The sequence below is a fragment of the Chenopodium quinoa genome, unplaced genomic scaffold (assembly GCF_001683475.1).
Source record: "Chenopodium quinoa cultivar QQ74 unplaced genomic scaffold, ASM168347v1, whole genome shotgun sequence".
NCBI lineage: Eukaryota > Viridiplantae > Streptophyta > Magnoliopsida > Caryophyllales > Amaranthaceae > Chenopodium > Chenopodium quinoa.
In genome coordinates, this window is record NW_018744284.1 from 1,447,306 (window position 1) to 1,469,267 (window position 21,962).

Consider the following 21,962-nt stretch of genomic DNA (forward strand, 5'->3'; position numbering starts at 1 on the left):
ATGTGGTGTTAGATGGCATTGACCAGCCTGAGCCTCCATTGTTTTTGAGGATGTTTGTCTGTTTGAGGCCTTTGAAAGATGGGTTCTTGAAGGGTTGTAGGCCAATCACTGGGGTGGATGGATGCCACTTGAAAGGAGCTTACCCTAGGAATATTAGTTGCAGTGTCCAAAGATGGGAACAACAACATTTACCCTATAGCTTGGGCAACCTGTGAGGCTGAAAACAGGGAGACTTGGGTTTGGTTTCTGGAATCACTAATGCACAGCCTTGGGAGTGCATATGGCTCTGGCTTCACCTTCATGCCAGACAGGCAGAAGGTAAAAGCATCTTGTTTGTTTGTAGTTTTCAATCAATGCTATTGTTTGTTTTGAGTAATATGATAAGGCTTTATTTTTCCTGTTAAACAGGGACTGGTTGAAGCCCTAGCTGAAGTTGTGCCAAGTGCAGAAACAAGGTTCTGTGTTAGGCACATTTGGTCAAATTTCAAGCTTAAGTTTAGTGGATCAGTGTTCAAGGAGCTTTTCTGGAGTGCTGCAAGAGAAACAACACATGTAAGACCTTATCTGTTGCTTAGAGTATGCTGAACAAATTCATTACTTTGTTGTGTTTGTAGCCTGAGTTTCAGATTGTAGCCTGAGTGTGTTTGTAGCCTTATCAGTGTTACCTTATCAGTGTTTAAAACTTGATGCATTACCTTGTTGTGTTTGTTAAAAGGGTTCAGATTGTAGCCTGAGTGTGTTTGTAGCCTTATCAGTGTTACCTTATCAGTGTTTTAAACTTGATGCATTACCTTGTTGTGTTTGTAGCCTGAGTTTCAGATTCCAATGCAAGAGATAAGGGAGCTTGATGAGGAGGCTTATCAGTACTTGAACAACATCCCCACTGAACACTAGTGCAGGCATGCATTCAGTGATAGTTGCAGGTCCAACATGTTATTGAACAACATGTGTGAGACTTTCAACTCAGTTATAAGAGATGCAAGAGATAAACCTATCCTCACCCAAATGGAATGGATGAGGAGGTACATGATGAGGAGGAACAATGAGAAGTGGGAGGACTCCAAGGAACTGACAAGCAACCTCACTCCATATGTGCATAAGCTGTTTCAGAGGATGAGCTATGTGTCTAGGCTTTGCATTGTGCAAGCTGCCAGGGATGACACTTTTGAAGTGCAACTGAATGATGACCAAGTTCTAGTTGACTTGGAAAAAGCAACTTGTTCCTGCAATCATTGGCAGTTGACAGGCATCCCATGTGTTCATGCCTTTCCATGCATTATGGACCAAAGGAGTGATGCTGAGCAATATGTGCACCCCTTTTACAGTATGGAGACCTACAGAGCTGCATATGAGCCTACAATTCAACCAATGCCAGGCCCAAAGCACTGGGAGAGAGTGAACATGAGAGAGCCTCGGCCACCAGCCTTTAATGTGCAGCCTGGAAGACCAAAATCCAAGAAAATAAAGCTTGAGCCTGGTGAGGGAACATCTGCAGCAGGGGGGCAGCAGAGAGCACAGAGAAGGAAGAGTCAGTGCAAGAGCTGTGGTGGATTTCGCCACTATGCCAAGACTTGCAAGCGCCCAACTGTACCTGAACCCACGGATGACAGAACTGCAGGAAGGCCCCCTTTGAACTTACCATGGGTTGTTGAACAGAGGAAGAAGAGTGAGATCAGAGCTGCTAAGAAGGTATTCTTTGTTACTAGTATATTTTTGGGTATATTTTGTGATGGAGTTGGATTTTTATACTAATGTTTACTTATATTTCAAACACAGAGTGCAGTAGGGGCTGGTCCAAACATCATTGGGAACAAGACCTTTCCTCAAGAGCAACCAGGATGTGAACCACTAAGTAAGAGGAAAGGTTCACAAAGTCAACAAGGCCAGCCACAATCCAAGCAAAATATGACCCCCTCTTCCAGTCAACCAGATCCCAGAAACACAGACAAAGTTCAACTCAGTGGTGTGCAAACAAGGAGAGCCAAGCTGCAGACTTTAAAAAATGAAAATTTGACTCAGTGATGTTGTTTTTCTGAACAATTAGTGTTAGGGTGATATTATGAACATTAGCATGAAATATTTTGAACAATTAGTGTTGCAGCCTATATTGTTTAAGTAACTATTTGGTGCTAGGCTGTAAAAGCCAGTATGATTAAGCAATGTAACTAACTTGCTCATTTTGTTCATTGGAATATCATATATTTAGGTGCTTGGATCAAATCATTCCTTACAAAATATGTGTTCATTACTTTGAAAAAGTGGTTCACTCCCACTTATAAAACATTACAAAATCATTACTACTAATGGTAATGACACAGGACAAATTATAATTAACCATTACAAACCCCCCAATAACTAGCATCACTAATATGACCAGACTAATCTTCCATTTCTTCCATGCAGCTCTCTGTTCATCTTCTTCCTGTCAGAGTTTAGAGCCTTGCATTTCAACTTCAGCCTGTCCACTTCATTGAGCAAACACCTCATCTGTCCACTAAGATCATCAACTTCCCTTTTGTAGTCACTAATTTCACCCTTCAACAGCTTCTTATCCAACAACAAATTGTTGATCACCTCTGTTTGCCAGGCTGTTCCATCTTGTTCATCCACCCATTCAAATGCTTTGCACCCTCTACTCTCAGTTACAGGATCATAGAACTTGCACGTTCTAAACTTTTGACCAGGGTTCTCTCTTGTCCAACTGGTAAGCTTCGCAAAAGGAACACCACACTTGCACTTCTTCTCCCCTGAAGGAGACGAAGCTATGAAAGACATTTCCTGCATCAAAATGCCAACCACAATAAGCAAAACCATTCGCCCTTTGAAAAACCATACAATTCCACCAAGGAAATTAAACAATTACTACTATAAATCAAAACCCCCAATTTAATTTTGGCGACGAACCCTAATTTCATCTTTTCGCAATTTATAGAACAATTAACACACAACGAACCCTAATTGAATGAAATTGATGAATACTAACACATGCGAACTGAATAATGCCCTTAATTCAACAACATAGTTTGATTTACATGAAATTTAAGTAAGATAAATTGGGGTTTTCTGCAGTGGTTTTGACACAACTACCTGATTTCAAATCTTCCTATCTTGGACAATTATGCTAAAATCGAACAATCTGTGCAATTTTGTTGTTCAATTCGTAATATTTGACCCAAATTTTGTGAAAACGTCAACAATTGAATGTTTTTGAAGTTTATCGTAACTGTATACATCACTGAGAAAAAAATAGCCGTTGCAGTGGGCCCCACTAACAGTTTCACTAACGGCATAACCATTTAGGTGGTGGAACCAAAATTTTTTGTTTTTAATAGGTGTTATAATAAAATATCGAAATGTTTAGGTGTTATAAGCAAAAAAAGTGATTTTAATAGGTGTTATTTTCTAATTTGGCCTTAATTTAATTAATTTAATTTGGAGTAAGCAATAGACGAGGTTGTCCAACCCACCAAATCATTTTGGTCCCAAATGACCATTTAAAATAAAAAAGTAGCGCGATGTAAGAATGGACGTGACTCCATTCTCACAAAGTTAGTCTAAGATCCCATTGAACTTTTATTATAAAATAAAAATGTAAATACCAAAAGAAAAGAGGACATGTTGATCAAACAAGCCTCGCAAAGCCACGGGCTACCACCGTGTACCCTAAACCATAATTGTAATATTCTAGAAGTGCACGCTTTCTAGAGTTCTATTGCTCATCCATGTGTTCACTTTACGTGATTACAAGTTAATTAATAGCCGACTCATTCAACTAAACCACACATGGCGATCATACATATAATTCACTTTTAGTCTTATTTAGGACAACGATGATCACATCGCAAATTGACCTTTAATTCCATTAAACTTCCAAGATATCCAAAATTGTTGAACATAGTCAACCCACCTGGCCATTTCGGCTTAATTCACCTTTACTCAATATACTAACAAGTCATGCTTGAATAATAAGTAAAATAATAATAACTTCATGGAATAATTAATAAATTCATTCCACTTAAACCATTCAATTTCAAGCCTTTAATAATCCAAATATGGTTAACAAACCAATCCAATAAAAATATGCTTGTATAAACATTCCATACAAACAATTAATCCAATATAATTCAACATGCTTGCATCCATAATTTCATACAAACATAATCAATTCACCAAAACATGTCTCATAAACATAAGCACGTGAATTAATTCAATGTTTAACCAAACAATTTCCATCCAAGTGTTCTCTAAACATGAAACTAAGTTCTTTCCTTTTGGTATCTAAATATGATACTACTTACAACAAAGTAGACATGTACGTACCTTGCATAAACAATCATTTGTGCCACTTTTACTCAATTAAAAGTCTCCTTGGGAATAATCACCTCCTAGAAAACAACCAACAATTAAATATTAAAACCCAAACTAATTTCAAGCAATATAATTTTATTAAAAACTCCTTAAAACATCCTTTAAAACATGTTTTTATGCTTAATTAATGATTAGAAATACATTAAACAAAATCCCCAATTTAATTGCTCATTAGAACCCTAAAATCCCAATTTAAATAAATTAACACCCTAGGTTTTAAAACCATAAAATTTGAAAATTAAACAACAATTATAATTTGATATTATAGGTTTAAAATATCAAAAACATAATTTTGATACTACACAAATCAATTTCAAACAATTAAATTAAACCCAAAAAAATTAATCAAGTACTAAGCAAAATAAAAAAGAAAAGAAAAGAAAGAAACAAAGGAGGAGGAAGAAGAGGGAGCCACGGTGGGTGGCTGGTGGTGTTTGCCAGCGATCGGAGGTGGCGACAGTGGCCGAAGTCCGGCGGGGTAGGTGGCGGCAGTTGTTGGAAATTGAGGCATTGCTCACGTATAAAATAAGGGGAAAAAGAAAAGAAAGAAAAGAAAAAAAAATAATAAAAGAAAAGAAGAAAAGAAAAATAAAAATAAAAATAAAGGAGAAAGAAAATAATTCTAACCTTTTTGTGTGGGGAAAATTTGGGGATTCATGGGGTATTTATAGGAGAGAATTGTAGGGTAGAATTGGGGTTCATGAAAATAATGGGCCAATTAAATAAACAAATGGGTTAGAATTTGTTTTTATGATCATGAATTGTAGGATATACATACATAAAATAATTTAGCCTAAAATAATTTTTGACCAAAATTAATAATTTGAAACTTTAAAATGAAATTCTTGAAATACAAATAAATATTATAAATAAAATAAAATTTCATTTATATATTGTTTAAAAATATGGGGGATTACATTTGTCTTTCACCAAAGCAAATTCTTGCGGGCTAAAGCCCAGAGAGGAAAATATTTATATTAGTGGGCTCCTCATGTTGACTTGGAGTGTTTGCTAGTACCTGCTGGTCTATCTCTAATTATGATTAGAGAGTAGGATGGAAATTAAGTCGTTGGTAAAATTATACAATATTATTGATCTTAACCAAAGTAAAACTAATAACTTTGAAAAATTTAAAGAGATAGAATACGAAGAAAAGAAAAAAAAAAGAGGATATTTTAGCTAAGAACAAATTAATTACTTTAAGTAAGAGCAAACTTTTTAGGTTTTTCTTTGATTTGTGTATTTTTCTTGATTTTAAACCTCCATAAAAACGCATAACAAATAGAATAATTATTTTAAAAAACATATATATAGAAATATTGATGTGTAAATAATGGTTTTCATACACAAATATTACCATTTCAATAAAATAAAAGATGTGAATTTGAGGACTTATCTAAAACTACATTCATCGGTAAAGTTTAACAATCCCAAGAGTTTAGGGGCTTTAATTTGTTTTTTTTTCTCTCTCTTGTTGTTGTTGACAACATTGTTACTCAACTTGACTCCAATGAACTCAATTGCATGTCAAATTTGTATGACAGATTAATTTATTTTGGTTCATAAATGTTATGACTCTTGTAATATTGACTTTAAACGAATATGGCCGAAAATAATAATTTTCATCATACATTTGAATTTAACATCTATACAAGTTTACAACGCATATACTCGTATAGAAAGAGTTCTTTTTATTTAGGGAAAAAATCTTACAAATTATGAACCCATCAACCTCACATTAATCAAGTAGGTGTGCACGATCTGGTCGGCCGGGTGTTATCCCACTATATTTTTTTATTACTTTTCTTTAAAAAATAATTAAATATTAGATGTTAAATTAGTCTTTATATTTTTTTAGTGAGAATCTAAGGCTAAAGTGAGAACAATTTAAACCATTAGATCATCACAATCGGACGATCAAGATACTTCTCTTTCTTATTAAAGGCATTTTCGTGATATTATAACTTCTCAAATTAATATCTAGTTTCCTTATTTTAAATCGTCTACATTTCTTTTTAAAACAATTTAGTTTACTTGTACTTGCTATTTTTTATATACTTTTTAAATCAAATGAACAAAAATTGTGTTAAAAAAAAAAGATTTGATAGTTTGTTGTAATTCTTGTAAATGCTACTATTTGAATATTATTAATGTGTTTTATTCATCAAATCTTAAAAACAAAAATTATAAAATAAAAAGTGATAAAAAGTTGTAAATATAATTTACTATAATGTTTATTCGCTTTACTTTTAAAGAATTATGATTCCAAAACAATCCAATGATGTGGTTAGTGCATAATTTCACAATACACACACAAGCGCGCACACATATAGTAAGTTAGATTGTATTTGAGATATTAACGTTCAAAAAGATTGAACCTTTAAAAAAAATTTACTTTTGAGGTGTTAATATTCAAAATTGTGCATTAGTAAACATGCAAAATCGAAACAAGGAGAAAAAAAGATAACAAGGAGTGCGTATTATTTATTTAAGAAGCATTAATGGATAAAATGCACCCATGCAAGACACTTAGAAAGAGAGATAAAAATTACTACAAATTAAAGTATTATATCACTAACAAATAAAGTCAGTCTCGAAACCAAGGCACGAGATAGCGACACTTGACATATCAGTTTTCCGCCAAGTGTCGCGTCACGTAGGCGACTAATAAATAGATAATATTGTGAAACATATGATGCTAAGTAATCAAATTTTGGCTAGATTTTTTAAGATAAAATTGTTGTATAGAGTTTTATTATCGATATACTTTTAATATTTCATATATACAAAATCAATCATAGAATTTAATAAATATCCTATAACTCGGTTTTATCTCCATCATCAAATTTGTTTTAAAAAGTTCTTTAAAATAAGATCTGTTTCGGGGTTTTTTGATGTCCTGCGGGAGAGTTACAATTCCAAGACCGACCTCTGAACACATGTACCTTCAAAACAACGGAGACTCCTGTGGGTGGGAGTTCCGCCTCCGACGATCAAGTTAGAACGTGTTTGAGGAGTAAAGTGCGGAAAGTAAAGGGTCTCTCTTGTATTCCAAGAGAGTGTTTGCAATGTGTAATTGCTCAGTTCGAGGTGTCAGGTGTCTGACTTTCTCTGATGGAGAGTTAATTTGAATTAAATGTTTCTGAATGATGTTCCTCAAAGGGAAACATCTCCCTTTTATAGGGTGTCGGAAAACGTGCCCAGTACTAGGTTTCAGTAAACCTAGGACTGACTCGGCTTTGCCTAGGAATGTGGGCCGTAAGAGGCCAGTTTCCTAGTTAGCAATCTGTCTGCCACGTGTTGTGGCCTGATTGGTCCACCTTGGACCTCTCACGAGGTGACACGTAGCGGACTCTGGTTGGTCCACGTGGATGACAGGTGGCATGGCTTGAGTGGTCCACGTGGCGGGGAAAATCCCCTAATCATTTGCCCCTCACGGGGGTGACGTGGCATGCCACGTGGCGCCTGTGACAGGTGTCATGTTATGATTGGTGTTTCGGGGTTTTTTTTATGTCCTGCGGGAGAGTTACAATTCTGAGACTGGAACCGGACGCCTGTACCTGCAAAACAAACGGATGCTCCAGATGATTGGAGATTCGCCTCCAACAGTCAAGTTAGTACTTGATTAAGGAATAATTAATGCGGAAAATAATGTAATTTAGTCTCTCTAGGTGAGAGTGTTTAATGTGTGTAATCCTCCTTAATGAGGATTAATGAGCATATTTATATGCCTTGGGATGTGTGCCACTCTCTAGGTTTAGGTTAAACCTAGGGCTGACTGGGCCTCCCACAAGGATTGGGCCTTGTTGGCTGATTTACCCATTTGGCATAAATGGCCACGCGTCGCATCGCAGTTGGTCCATGGTGGACGAATATATGGTTGACACGTGGCAGGCTTCTATTGGCCCATGTGGAGGACACATGGCGGAACCTGATTTGTCCACTTGTCAGATGCTGATTGGTGGATAAAAATCCCCTAATCATTTGCCCCTCACAGGTGGCACGTGACTGGTCACGTGTCACCTGTGACAGGTGTCGCACCGTAACAGGCAACGACCTGCTACAGGTGTCACTCGGTGCAAGGCCGAGAGATTTTCCCGCCCAAATTTTGAATTTGGGAGTGACCCTTCGCCTTCTCATTTTTGCCTATATAAGGGTGTGTTGACTTCAGTCTTTTTCACACTTGAGAAATTTTCGAAGAGAACTTTCGGACCCCTGAACTTGCTCTGACATTCCGGACACTTTCTGCCTACCGCCTGCTCTGACAAGCCGGCTACTCAGAATTTTCAAAACTTCGTCAACTTTACTCGTTCAGGTAACCGTCGGTTCTCTCACTCTTAACTTTTCTTTATTTTTTCCTTTTTGAAATGGCACCACGGAAGCACACGACACGACCTAGGTTAGTGATCAGCCGGTCACCGGGGACGGCTGAATCTAGGACTAGGAGTGCCGCCTGCCCTTTTACGAACCAATCTTTGCCCTTTATACAAAGTCCGACTGTCTCTGTGTCTATGCAGAACATAATGGCCAGAACAAAAAGAACTGCTAGGATCACAAACTCAGACGGCTCCTCCTACCAGGTGCCGATTAGTGAGACATCTGACCAGGCACCAGATGCTGAAGTGAACCAAGGCGGCTTGACCGCCAACAGCTCTGAGGGAGGGGTCAAGGTGGTACCCTCCCATTTTACCGTAGACATGTATACATTCTCTCCTGCTCCTATTGAAGGAGAGGAGGCGGGCCCCTCTGGGAGAGGAGAGGAGTCGTCCTCTTCGGACTCTTCAGAAGACGAGTCCAAGTCTAGTTCTTCTGGTCATGCTTCTCTAGACACAGAAGAGAAAAACAACCGCCTTCAAGAGGCGAGGCTTTCTCACGCAGTTGAGAAGGGGTACAATTGGGTGGAGCCGTCCGCCTCTTACTGAGAGCAAAATACCCCTTACTACTGCACTGTCCCAAAAGGCCGGATCAAGGCCATGCAAGAGAAAGTGGGGAGCTTTATTGCAAACCACACGATAGGCCCCGGCTTTTTAGTTTTTGTGCCGGATCCGGAAGACACAGTCGTCTGGCCGGCTGGTACTAGTTATGATAGCGCCTGCTTTGGCTGCTACTAGGGGTGAGCAAGACCGGGTACCCAGTCATATTTGTAATACCCGGATCCGGAACCGGTTATAACCGGGTCCCAAGAATTGGAACTGGTCCCGGAACCGGTTAATACCGGATCCAAATTTTTTGGAACTGGTCCCGGACCCGGTAGGAACCGGTTCCAAAACCGGATACCCGGTATTATTCAAAGTAGTAAAATACTGTTTTTTTCTTTATAATTGTTATATAATATATTATTATATATAATGGAATTTCGCAGGCTAGTTATATTAACATAATAATATCCCTAAATTAGTTTTGGAGGCTAGCAAAATACAAATATTTCAAAATACAAATATTACAAACTAATAAGCCAAAATGTACCAATTCAACAACCTAAAATATCAGTACAACAAACTTCAATAATGCTGCAAAGTCCAAACAGCCAAACATAACCAAAACAACTACTTAAATAAAAGTTCAGACAAAAAAAGGGAAGAAAAGGAAGGGCAGCAACAGGCAGCAGCTGAGAACACCATCAGCAGGCAGCAGCTGAGCACACCATCAGCCAGCAACAAGACCAGCAGCAAGTCAGCAACCATCTAAGCAACGGAGAAAGACAGCATACAGCAGACAACAAAGCAAAGAGGCAGCAGCCAACAAGGAAGCACAAATTCCCTATAAACAAAAGCCAAAATGTCCTTAGAATATTTGTCATTTGATATCTTTTCATACAATATAATTAAGAATACAATTATACAAACCTTTGTCACATCAATTATTTCCAACAAATTCATTAACTTGTGTGATGCCAGTGTCACTACCATCCAATTCTAAAAAAAACAGTAAACAATATAAGTAATAAACTTAGAGAAATAAAATAGATAAATATACAAAATAATAGAAGTATTAGTGTATTACCTTCTTCATATTTTTCAACATCCTCAAGGAAGCGCTCAATATCAATGCATACATTTGACGCCCTTAACCAATCTTGAGTACAAACTAAAGCTTCCACCATATTTGGCCCTAAACTACTACGAATATGATCAAGTATGCGACCCGATGTACTAAATGCGGATTCACTAGAAACCGTAGAAATTGGTATAGCCAAAATGTCCTTAGCCAATGTTGACAATACTTTGTATTTGTCACTTTTTTCTTTCCACCAACCCAAAATATCAAACATTTCCCCTTCAACCCTTCTCTCCCGAGCTTCTTCAAGATAATAATCCAATTCACTTTTTTCAACAATAAAATCACTTTCTTCCTCATCAAAATCATCATAAAACTTTTTCATTTGCTCACTATTTGAAGAGCTCAAGTTTTCAGAACCATTATCCACATTGGCAACATTAATATTACGATCATTCTTGGAAGAGGAAGAAGCAATAATAGCATCATAATGGTTAAATAACTTCTGAACATTGTCATACAAATTGTCACAAATAACATCGACTTTGGCAAAGTCGTTAGGATAAAGTTTTTTAAAAGAATACTTCAAAAACCTAAGCTTATATCGAGGATCTAAAACAACCGCAACTAACATCATGATATTAGTTTTACCGAGATCCCCATAATACTTATCAAACTTTTCCCTCATTTGTCTACCCATAATACGAATATCCATATTTGTAGAGTTTTCCCATTCTATCAAACAACTTAACACCTCCAAAACCTCATGAAAATACAAGTTTGTAGTAACACATAAACTACCCGACATTTTCTTTGTAGACTCATAAAATAATTTCAAACACAAAGACAACACTTTAGCATTTACCCAATCTTCTTTTGTAGGTACTCCATCCTTGAGTTCCCTACTAAAATCAGGATCATCTTCCGCAAACCTATTAAAATCTTTTTCAAATTTCAATGCGGTTTCAAGCATGAGAAAGGTAGAATTCTATCTAGTTGCCACATCAAGACAAACTGAACCTTTACAAGAAACTTTAACCAACATAGAAGAGTGTGCAAACAATTTAGCTCTAGAAGGTGAACTCCTCACATATCTAACAGCAGCTGGAATTCGAGCAATCGAAGACTTCACACTAGATAAACCATCTTTCACAATCAAATTTAGAACATGACAAGCACATCTCATATGAAAAAATGAACCCTCCAAAACAAGTTTATCATGAAAATGTGTTTTCAAATATCCAACCGCCACATCATTTGAACTAGCATTATCAACAGTTAAAGAAAACAATCGATCCTCAATCTCCCATTTAAGAATACATGCCTCCACAACTTTTCCAATTTCCTTACCTTTATGACTATCTATTAATTGAAAATTTAAAATTATTTTATGCAACTTCCAATTATCATCAATAAAATGAGCAGTCAAACAAAGATAATTAAAATTTTGAATGGAGGTCCAACAATCAGTTGTTAGTGACACTCTCGATTTCAAACACCCAATTAATTTCTTTAATTTTCCACTTTCACAAACAAATATATTCTTCACATCTCTTGCAACTGTAAAACGTGAAGGTATATGAAATTGAGGTACAACAACACTACAAAAATACCTAAAACCTTCACGCTCAACAATAGAAAATGGTTGTTCATCAACAATAACCATTCTTGCCAAACCAAGTCTACAAGCAGTTTCATCAAATTTCCAATTAGAGACTATAGTAGCATCAGATTCAGGAGACTTGTAAACAGAAATGAGTTTTTGCTTTTTGTCTACATTTGGAGGGTATTTTGAACATGCACCAAGGTGTTTCTTTAATGAAGAAGTTCCATTATTAGTATTACCTGTTAGCATTTTCTCACAATATTTGCATTTGACTTGAATAATTTTTTTGGTTACTGGATCTCTAAAATCCCAAAAATGGTGCCAGTATTCAGACTTCCTCTTGTCACCAACCTTGGTTGATTTGGTTGTTGCATTCTCGTTTCCAACCTCACTTTCATCATCCATAGGGACTGACGAATTGTCGGTATTGCTCATAGTTCTGAAATAGGAACAAATTAAACTTTAATAAGACAGAAACATTACAATCTCTGAATTGAAATTTTAACAAAAAAAAAAATATAAACTACATAGTTACAAATCTTACAATCTATGAAAAATATGTCTGATATAGTTTAGATTTTCTTGTTTTTTGTTACAAATTGCACCACATCTAATATCTAATATCACTTACCAAGTTACCATACATAAATCTAACCAAATCAGCTTTTGAGACATAGTGACTTAGTGAGATAGAATATTCAGTAATGAGTATGAATGCAAATCAGACACTTCTACATACTGTGAGTTTAAAGCTATAATCTTTTGGACTATAGTTAGCAAGTTGCTGCATCATACTATATAAAATTAAAAATCACTTCATAATGCTATAATCAGTTAATCACTCTCATGTTCATATAAATGTTCAAGGTCCTCAAGGCTATAATGCTCGTCCTGCATTAGAATGTTTATGGTTTTTATTGACTTTTCAAAACTAAATTCTTATGTAAATTTGAGTAATTATTAAAAGTTCTTATATGTTGTTTGTGTGTACGCAAACTCCACCCCAGAGGATGCTAATTAGGATCTAGAAATTGCTCATATTTCCTTCCTTTTAAGAGAGTCATAGTTAAATCAAACAATATACGGAACAAAGCTAAAGTGTAGAGAGTATATTAATTGATACACTATAAAATAAATTATCAAACATAATTTTGTTGAGACTTATTTGCTCGAATTTAATTTCAAATTGGGTCAAACACTGCACGAGAGTAAATTAGTACATTAAAATAAACAAAGTGAGAGTGATTATATGCAATATAAGGGAGTTGATTCTTCAATTAGGCATTACACAAATACATAGTACACACTAACTATCTCCAAAGAAAATGCAAGCAGCAATAAACAGTACCAGAGATCTACATATGCAAGATGAAACAAAAAGCAAACAAAGTGAGAAAAATACTTACAAAAGAGACAGTCGTTTGGTACTGGAGAAGACCGAGAATCAGTGAATTGATGAGAACGAAAGAGAGGATGAGATTTTGAGGAGAACAAAAGACAAGATGAGATTTTCAGAGGAGAACAGAGAAGATCGAGAATGAACATAGAAGAACAAAACCCTAGCAAAAATGAATTCAATGAAATGAGGAGGCTTAGTGGCTGATAGAAACCCTAGCAGAAATGAATTGGATGAAATGGGCCTAATGTTGTATTGGACTGTGGATTGTAGGGTTTTTTTAAAAAATAATTAATTTTTTATAACTAAAAAAAAAATTAATTTTTTATAACTAAATCAGTACCGGTTTCGGGTACCCGGATTGTCTGGATCCGGGACCGGGTACCCGAAACTGGAATTGGTTTAAACCGGGTACCCAGTGGGTACCGGGTCCGAAATTTTAGGACCCGGTCCCGGAACCGGTTACAACCGGGTCCGACATTTTGGACCCGGTCCCGGAACCGGTGAGAATAGTTCCGGGTCCGGACCCGGCGGATCCTAACCGGTTCCGGGTCCGGTACCGAGTACCCTGGGTCTTTGCTCACCCCTAGCTGCTACGAGGCAGCCATCAGAGCTGGGCTGCGCTTCCCACTACATCCGGTTGTTCAGCGGATCTTGGATGGGTATGAGTTGGGGTTATGGCAGTTAGCCCCAAACTCCTGGTTCAACGTTCTCGGCTATGTGGCCGGGTGCGAACTGCACGGGGTGAAGCCAAACTTCGAGGCTTTCGCCCACATGAACTACCTCAGCCGGACCCCTAAGGCAGGCGGTACCGGCTGGTATCAATTGACGAGCCACCGTGGCTACCTCATGACAAGAGGTAAAGAAAACAAGTGGAAGGATTGGAGAAGCACCTTCCTCATCATTGAGAGTTCAGACACGGAGCTGAACCAACGCTTCAACAGATGGAACAGGGAACCGCCTCTTCTTGCAGGCGGTCGCAGCATGCCGCCTGTTCCCTCAAAAGCTAAGAAAGAGATCCTGGATAAAGGACTCTTTAAAGTAGAGGCAAGGGTCGACTCTACTACAGGGGTGCGAGAGCAAGTACCCCTGCACTGCGTCCCGAGCTTCAAATGGCTATACGACGAGTACTTTTTGGCCGCCTGTGGCCTCAGCAACCGGTGCTCAAGAGGTAGCCGGCCTGTCGAATACACTCTTGCCATACATTACTTGTTTAAGACATTTTTATTAACTTTGGTGTTTGTTCTTGCAGCGGACGCCATGAGCAAAATTACCGCTTCCAAGACTGCGGCGGCTATCTTGCGAGCCTCTATTATGCAACAATCTTCAGCCGACTCTCCCAACAAGGAGGCGCCCTTGGTAAGTTCCAAGCCTTTCACCCTTTCTCCTTTTTGAAGTTGGGTTTATGCAGATACTGACCGTGTGCTCTCTTTTTTTTTTTTAGACGGGCACTCCAAGAACTTCTTTTTCCCAACAGCCGGACTCCAAGACCCGGAGGACAACTGTTGCGAGCTCTCCTAGCACGGCCAGGAAGAATGTGGCGGCTGAGAAACAGCCGGCCACCCCCTCTCAAACTCCAAGCAGGCCGCCTAGAAGTATGGAACTGTCCTTGTGAATTCAGACTTGCTTCCTTTTTACTAGGTATAACGTGCTTGTTTATGCTTGATGCAGCCGGCCCTCAGGAACCGGACCTGGTCGAGGTGGCCAAGTCTATGATCAAAGCCGTCCCTCCGGCTGAGAGAGAGGCGGTTAGCGGTGTCGGCACCCTTGACCTAGACGGAATCGCAGGGGTCCTTGATGAGGTATACTTAGCATACTTTTGTCGTTTAAACTCCAGGACGCCTGTTTTTTTGTTTGAAACCTGACGCCAGTTTCCTTTTACTCAGGATCTGCTCCGAGTGAACGGCCTTCGCAAGCCGCTTGATAGGAAGAACAAAGAGGTAAAGGCTGCTAAAGCTATGGCCGCCTCTGATTGTGATAAGGCAATGTTTCAAATTGCCCAAAATGAGATTTTGACAACTGATATTCTTTATTATCAGGCGCAGGCTACTTCTGCTATAAGGACTCAGTTGGAGGCGGCCCAGAAGAGGAACAATGAGCTGGAGGCGACCATCTTTATAGGTCGCCTTTTGTGACAAAATTTCGAATTGTGCTTTTATTTGCTAAGTATCGAAACTCTGATATCCAGTTGCATACTATACCGACTGTTTTGCATGGCTGATAGTTGTAGACAGGTAAGACGTAGCCACACTGCCTATGCACCTGGACGACTGGTTGTCTGTTTCCAGGCTAGGCGATCAGTCGGCCATTTATCCAACCGGTATCTGACTCATATTGAAGACTAGATCCCCTTTAGACAGGCGGTCCTGTCATTTGTAAAATTAACCAAGTAGGAAGGTAATTTCCTACCTGCCATGGTTTTAGGCAAGAGAATCTAGGCGGTCTAGGCCAGCTAGTCCCTGCTATGTTAACTTAGTGAGAACAGGTGATATATGAACACCTTTTTAGTTTCATACCAAGTTTTAAGGAGTGACCAAGTAAACATGGTTGTTACTTAATCGCCGAGTGACTGAGTAGTAGGGGCTTCAAGCGGTGGGTACCAATTGTTCCCCTTTATATGCCAATGTTTGCTGGCTATTAACTCATAAGGTACCAACTGTTCTTATCCCAAGTAGTTCAGTCGGTTGGTTGACGTGGATGGTTACTACAAACACTTGTTGGACCTGATTAGTCGATTAAGTGAGAGGTATCCTTGTCTGAGAAACATCTACGTGGTTGTCTTGGTTAGACAGTCGTATAGGTTCCGTGTATTTATTTTATAGAATAATGTTCCACCCAAAAGGGAGATGCTCTCTGCGATGAATTTCATCAGAATGGATGCCGCCGGACGCCTGCTATGATGTTGGGACAGGTTGGATTGGTTTAATATTTAAATCAGTTGGCATGGCGCCTGGTCTGATCATTTCGGCCATGAGCCTTTGATAGTTCTTGGTGAACTGTGTTATGGGAGAGTAGCCGGTTGTGTGGAACAAGCGGCATGCCCCTCGTTAAGTAAGACTTGAAAAATAAAACAAGGATAGTAGCCGACTGTTTGTCAGTAGGCATGCCCCTCTTAGTACAAAATTGAATGAAACAACAAACTTTTATTAAGTAGCTCTCGGCTATTTACATCATTCAAAAATAATATTTCTTAAGATTATCTACATTCCAGGTTTGAGGCAACGGTTGGCCGTCTGGTGTTTCCAGACGGTAGGTACCGTTCCTGACCTCTTCATAGATTCGGTAGGGTCCTTCCCAGTTGGGAGTTAATTTTCCAGACTCATTAGCCCTACCGACTGCTTCCATTTTTCTTAGTACAAAGTCCCCCACTTTGAGTGGACGCTTGTGTACTTTTTTGTTGTATGATCTGGTCATTCTCAGGCGGTAAATTTCATGGCGTAAGACGGCATTGCCCCTCCTTTCTGGGAGTGAGTCTAAAGCCAGGCGCATGGTTTCCCAGTTCGCCTCTTCGCCGTATAACATTACTCGAAGAGTCGGCTTGTAGTGTTCAATTGGAAGAACATCTTCCGCACCATAGGTTACGAGGAATGGAGTCTCTCCAGTCGCCTCTTTTTCAGTCGTCCTAATGGCCCAGAGAACATGTGGTAGTTCATCTGCCCATAGGTCGCCTGCTCTTTCAATCTTCTTCATAAGACCGTTTGAGATGATTTTATTGAAGGCTTCTACTTGGCCGTTTGCTTGTGGACGCCCGACTGATGCAAAGTGGTGTGAGATACCTTGGTCACCCAACCAGCTTTTGAGAATAGGCATCTCAAATTGGGGACCATTATCAAAAACCATAGACATGGGAACCCCGAACCGAGTGATGACATTTTTCCAGATGAATGAAATTACATCCTTCGTCTTGATTCCCTTTACAGCCTCCGCCTCCACCCATTTAGTGAAGTAGTCGACTGCAACAAGTATGTACTTCCTACCGCCTGTAGCAGGCGTATAGGGACCCAGAATATCCATGCCCCACTTAGCAAACAGTAGTGGGCTATGAATGGTAGTTAGGTCAGTAGTCGGACGGTGAATTAGTTTGCCAAACTTTTGACACTTGTCACATTTTTTCACCATCTCCATTGCATCTGCTTCTAAAGTAGGCCAAAAGTGGCCCTGTCGCCTTGTCCGTTGGGCAGCGACCTGCCGCCTACATGGGAAGAGCAGTGACCAGAGTGGAGATCTTCTAGGATCTCTCTTCCTTTTTCTGGAGTAACACACTTCAAGAAGGGTTGAAGGTACCCTCTTTTGTGAAGTTCTCCCTTTATCATTTCAAAACTGGCTGCTCGTTTTTTTAGTGCAGCCGCTTGGTGATGATCATCCGGCAAGGTGTCGTATGTCAGATATGCCCTGATTGGATCCATCCAGGTTGAACTTCTATCTAGGATTCCAATGGGATCTTCCTCGATGCTTCTTTTCTCCATTACTTCCCAGAAAACAATTCGTGGAGTATCACAGGAGGCCGAGGATGGTAATTTTGAAAGAGCATCCGCCTGGTTGTTTTCTGATCTCGGCACTTGAGTCAGATGAAAATCTTCAAGGGATCCGACTGCTTGCCGTACCGCCTGTAAATACTTGATCATTGCCGGATGGGTTGCTTCGTATTCACCATTGTACTGACTCACTATCAAATGTGAATCAGAACAGGCGTTTATCTTTCTTGCCCCTGCCGCCTTGCACATGCGGATTCCGGCTAGTAAAGCTTCATATTCTGCCTCATTGTTTGAGGCCTGAAAATTGAAACGTGGAGCATACTCGTACCTGTCGCCCTCTGGCGACTGACATATGACGCTTGCTCCACAACCATTTGAAGTAGAGCTCCCGTCCACATATACCTTCCAGACTTGGTTTGGAACTTGAGAATAAGGGGGACGAGTCATTTCAACAATAAAATCAGCAAAGGCTTGCCCCTTCACTGCTTTCCTAGGCTCGAATGTGACTTCGAGGTTCTGAATTTCTATGGCCCATTTGATCATCCGGCCTGACGACTCCATGGTGGTCAGTGGCCGCTTGATAGGTTGATCTGAATACACGACGACTGCATGTGCCAAAAAGTAGGGCTTCAATTTTTTAACAGCCATGAAGAGTGCGAGACCAAATTTCTCCACTAAGGGATACCTCAACTCGGCATTTTTCAGTACATGGCTGACAAAGTAGACCGGGAGCTGGCAGCCGTCTCTTTCAGCAAGAAGGACAGCACTTAAAGCATGATCTGAGATGGCCAGATACATGTAAAGTACTTCTTTGGGCAAATGACTGACCAACCTCGGCAAGGAATGCGAATGAACTTTCAATTTTTGGAAGGCTGCCTCAGCATCCGGTCCCCATTCAAACCTTGCCTTTTTCTTAATGGCCTGGAAGAAATATAGGCATTTGTCGCCTGCTCAACTTAGAAATCTTCCCAAGGCCGCCAGACAACCTGTTAGCTTCTGAACCTCTCGAACGGTACGAGGCGACTGCATGTCGATGACCACCTGTACCTTCTCAGGGTTCGCCTCTATTCCTCTCTGATTGATAAGGAATCCGAGAAATTTCCCAAACTCAACCCAAAATACACATTTCTTGGGATTGAGCATGACATGGTGCCGCCTAAGTGTGGCGAAATTTTCTCGGAGGTCCGACAGATGATCTATCTGAAGCTTAGATTTAACGATCATATCATCAATGTATGCCTCGACGTTCCTCCCAATCTGATGAAAGAACACAGTATTTATCATTCGCTGGAAGGTGGCCGGGGCATTCTTCAGACCAAACGGCATGACCGTGTAACAGTATAACCCTTGATCAGTGACGAAGGCCGTCTTCTCCTGATCTTTCTTCCACAAAGGAATTTGATGAAAACCAGAGTAGGCGTCCATAAAGCTCATCAGAGCATGGTCGGCTGTTGAGTCGACCAGATTATCAATTTTAGGCAGAGGGTAGCTGTCTTTTGGGCATGCCTTGTTTAGGTCTGTGTAGTCCACACACATTCGCCAGGTACCATTCGACTTTTTAACAAGCACTACATCTGCAACCCAGTCTGGGAAGTAACATTGCCGAATGAACCCTGCATCAAGTAATTTCTTAACTTCGACGACTGCCGCCTGACTTCTTTCTTCGCCATGGTTCCGCTTCTTCTGCCTTATCGGCTTCTTTTTCGGATCCACGACCAGTTTATGTACCGCCAGGTTAGGACTAATGCCTGGCATTTCATGGACTTCAAATGCAAAGATATCTTTGTATTCTTTCAAAAGTTGATGAAAGTCATTACCCAGAACTCTCAGAGCAGTCGTCCCAACCTTGACTGTTCGGTCAGGGCGCGAGTCGTCTAGGATCAGGTCCGTATGCTCACCATCCGGCTGAGGGCGGAATTCATCTGACTGATCCTCTGCCAATGATTGCTATTTTTTCTCTTTTCTTGCGGCCCCCATCTGGGCAGCTTTTCTTTTCTTGCCGCCTGCTTCTTGAACAGGCGCACTCTCCTTGACATTGTGAAGGTCTGTTTTTCCACCACTTGACCCAGCGGCCATGACATTGGGCTTGATATCCGAGAGATAGCACTCTCGGGCCATCTTCTGATCTCCCCTTAGGGAGCCGACTGTTCCATCATCCCTCTCAAATTTGAGCAACATAAGAGACGGGATTATAACAGCCTTGGAATTATTCAGGGTTGGTCGTCCCAGAATCATGTTGTAGGCCGAGAGTTCCTCAACTACCAGGAACCGGACCACCATGTGTCGACCTTCCCCTTTTTTACCCAGGCGGATGGGTAAATCCACTCGTCCCACTAGGTGGACGACTCCTCCTCCAAACCCTACTAGAGGGTGGGATACCGGATGTATACAATCAGTCTGGTATTTGAGCTTTGACAGACATTTGCTACTGATAAGATCTGAGGAGCTGCCGGTATCTATGAGGATTCGGCCAACTCTCTGGTTGGCCACTTTACATTCAATAACAATAGGGTCGTCATGCGGCCCCCTTACCCCTCCTAAATCTTCTTCAGTGATGACAATTTCAGGAAATGAATATTTGGAGGGCTGTTCTTGGTGAACGGAATTGACGTCTAGCCGCCTGATATTGTCCTTGTTGCCCCTGATAGTGGGGCCGCCTCCTGAGGAAGCCGCCTGCAATGGTGTAGACGACTGCATCATCTGTATCAGAACTGTCGGCCTGTTGATTCTTTTTGGCTGACTGCTTTTTCGAGGAAGTGTTCCCCTTAGATTTCTTGACATAAGAGTCAAGATCGCCTTGTTAAGCATGAGACTGATGCATTCGTTGGTTTGATGACCAATATCTTCATGATAATCACAGAATTTTTCTTGGTTCCGGTTGCTCGCAGAACCCTTCATGGGGGTCGGTTTCTCAATTGAGATCCGTCCCTTGATTTCTTTTAGGATAGCTTGGCTATCCCTGTTAAACACATACTTTGGGGAGTATGGTTTGAATTCTTTCTTCTTCTTCTGGGCCGGCTGCTTAGAGGAATCGGCCGCCCAGACCTCTTTTCTCTTTTTCTCATCTTTGTTGGACGACTGTTTCTGTCGTCCTTCTTTCTAGTCGAACCTCTTTCCGTCCGACTGCTTTCCCGTACTACACAGATCAGTCGCCTGTATATAGGCTTCTGCTTCAATCAAGGCTTCTTGAAGAGTCGCCACCCTCTTTCGAACCAAATCAAACTTGAAGGTCGACCCGTCTTTGAGGCCTCTGAAAAAGTCAGTATAGGCCACCTCATCCGGTAGCCCTTGAATCTGTATTCTCATCAAGTTAAACCGCCTGATGTAAGAACGAAGCCCCTCCTTCTCACCCTGCTGAATTGTTCCTAAATCAAGGGTCGTCTTCTTCGCAGGTATGTTCATGGCAAAGTTGGAGGTGAATAAGTAAGCAAGCGTCCTGAAATTATTCACACAACCAGTCGGCAGGTTGCCGAACCATTGTTGTGCGATTCCTTTAAGAGTCACTAGAAAACACTTGCACCAAGTGGGATCATCCAACCCTTGAAGGTACAACAGGTTGGTAAATGTCATCAAATGGTCTTCTGGGTTAGTAGTGTCGTCATAGGCGCCTACTAACACATTTTTTACTTTGGTCGGCTGAGCGGCTTCAGTAATTTCCTTGGAGAAGGTCGACGGCTGTTCCCCAAGTCTAAGCAACCGTAGCTACCAGTCCATAGGTTGGACATTTTTTGCCGCCTGTCCTCCAAACAGAGGTGGCTGCAGAAAATATTGTTGTTGCGGTACAAATGTTAAGTTTGGTACCGCCTGGTCATTATGAAAACCAGACTGACGGGAGGTACCGCCTGTCTGACTCTCATGATGTGACTGAGTATACCTAATAGAGGTATTGCGCAGACTGTCTTGAAAATCCGAAGTAGAGGCCGACTCTGACAGTCGGTCATTCTTCTTCTGCTCTAGCAATAGCCGAGCGTTTGTGTATGTTTTCTTCGACCCGTCCGCCTGAATATGACGAACGGGTTTCCTCCTTGCTGGAGTAGGAAAACGGTACTTTGTGAAATCAAGGACAGGCGGCTCCCACTTCCTAGAGTTAGGATGAGGGGTCACCTCTCGCCCTTGAACA

General features: G+C 40.5%; 1 protein-coding gene across 1 annotated transcript; it reads left to right on the forward strand.

Moving 5' to 3' along the window:
• The first annotated feature begins 945 nt into the window (after window positions 1-945).
• On the forward strand, window positions 946-2,022 carry LOC110695018. The gene is made up of 2 exons (XM_021872210.1): window positions 946-1,689; window positions 1,777-2,022. Exons 1-2 carry the CDS (start codon window positions 946-948, stop codon window positions 2,020-2,022), a joined length of 990 nt encoding a protein of 329 aa, XP_021727902.1.
• The last annotated feature ends 19,940 nt before the right edge of the window (window positions 2,023-21,962 follow it).

Bases quoted from the DNA above. Each gene is read 5' to 3' on its own strand.
- LOC110695018 (XM_021872210.1), top strand. From the start codon at position 946: ATGTGTGAGACTTTCAACTCAGTTATAAGAGATGCAAGAGATAAACCT. The intron at 1,690-1,776 runs GTATTCTTTGTT...TTTCAAACACAG, and splicing joins AGATCAGAGCTGCTAAGAAG to AGTGCAGTAGGGGCTGGTCC.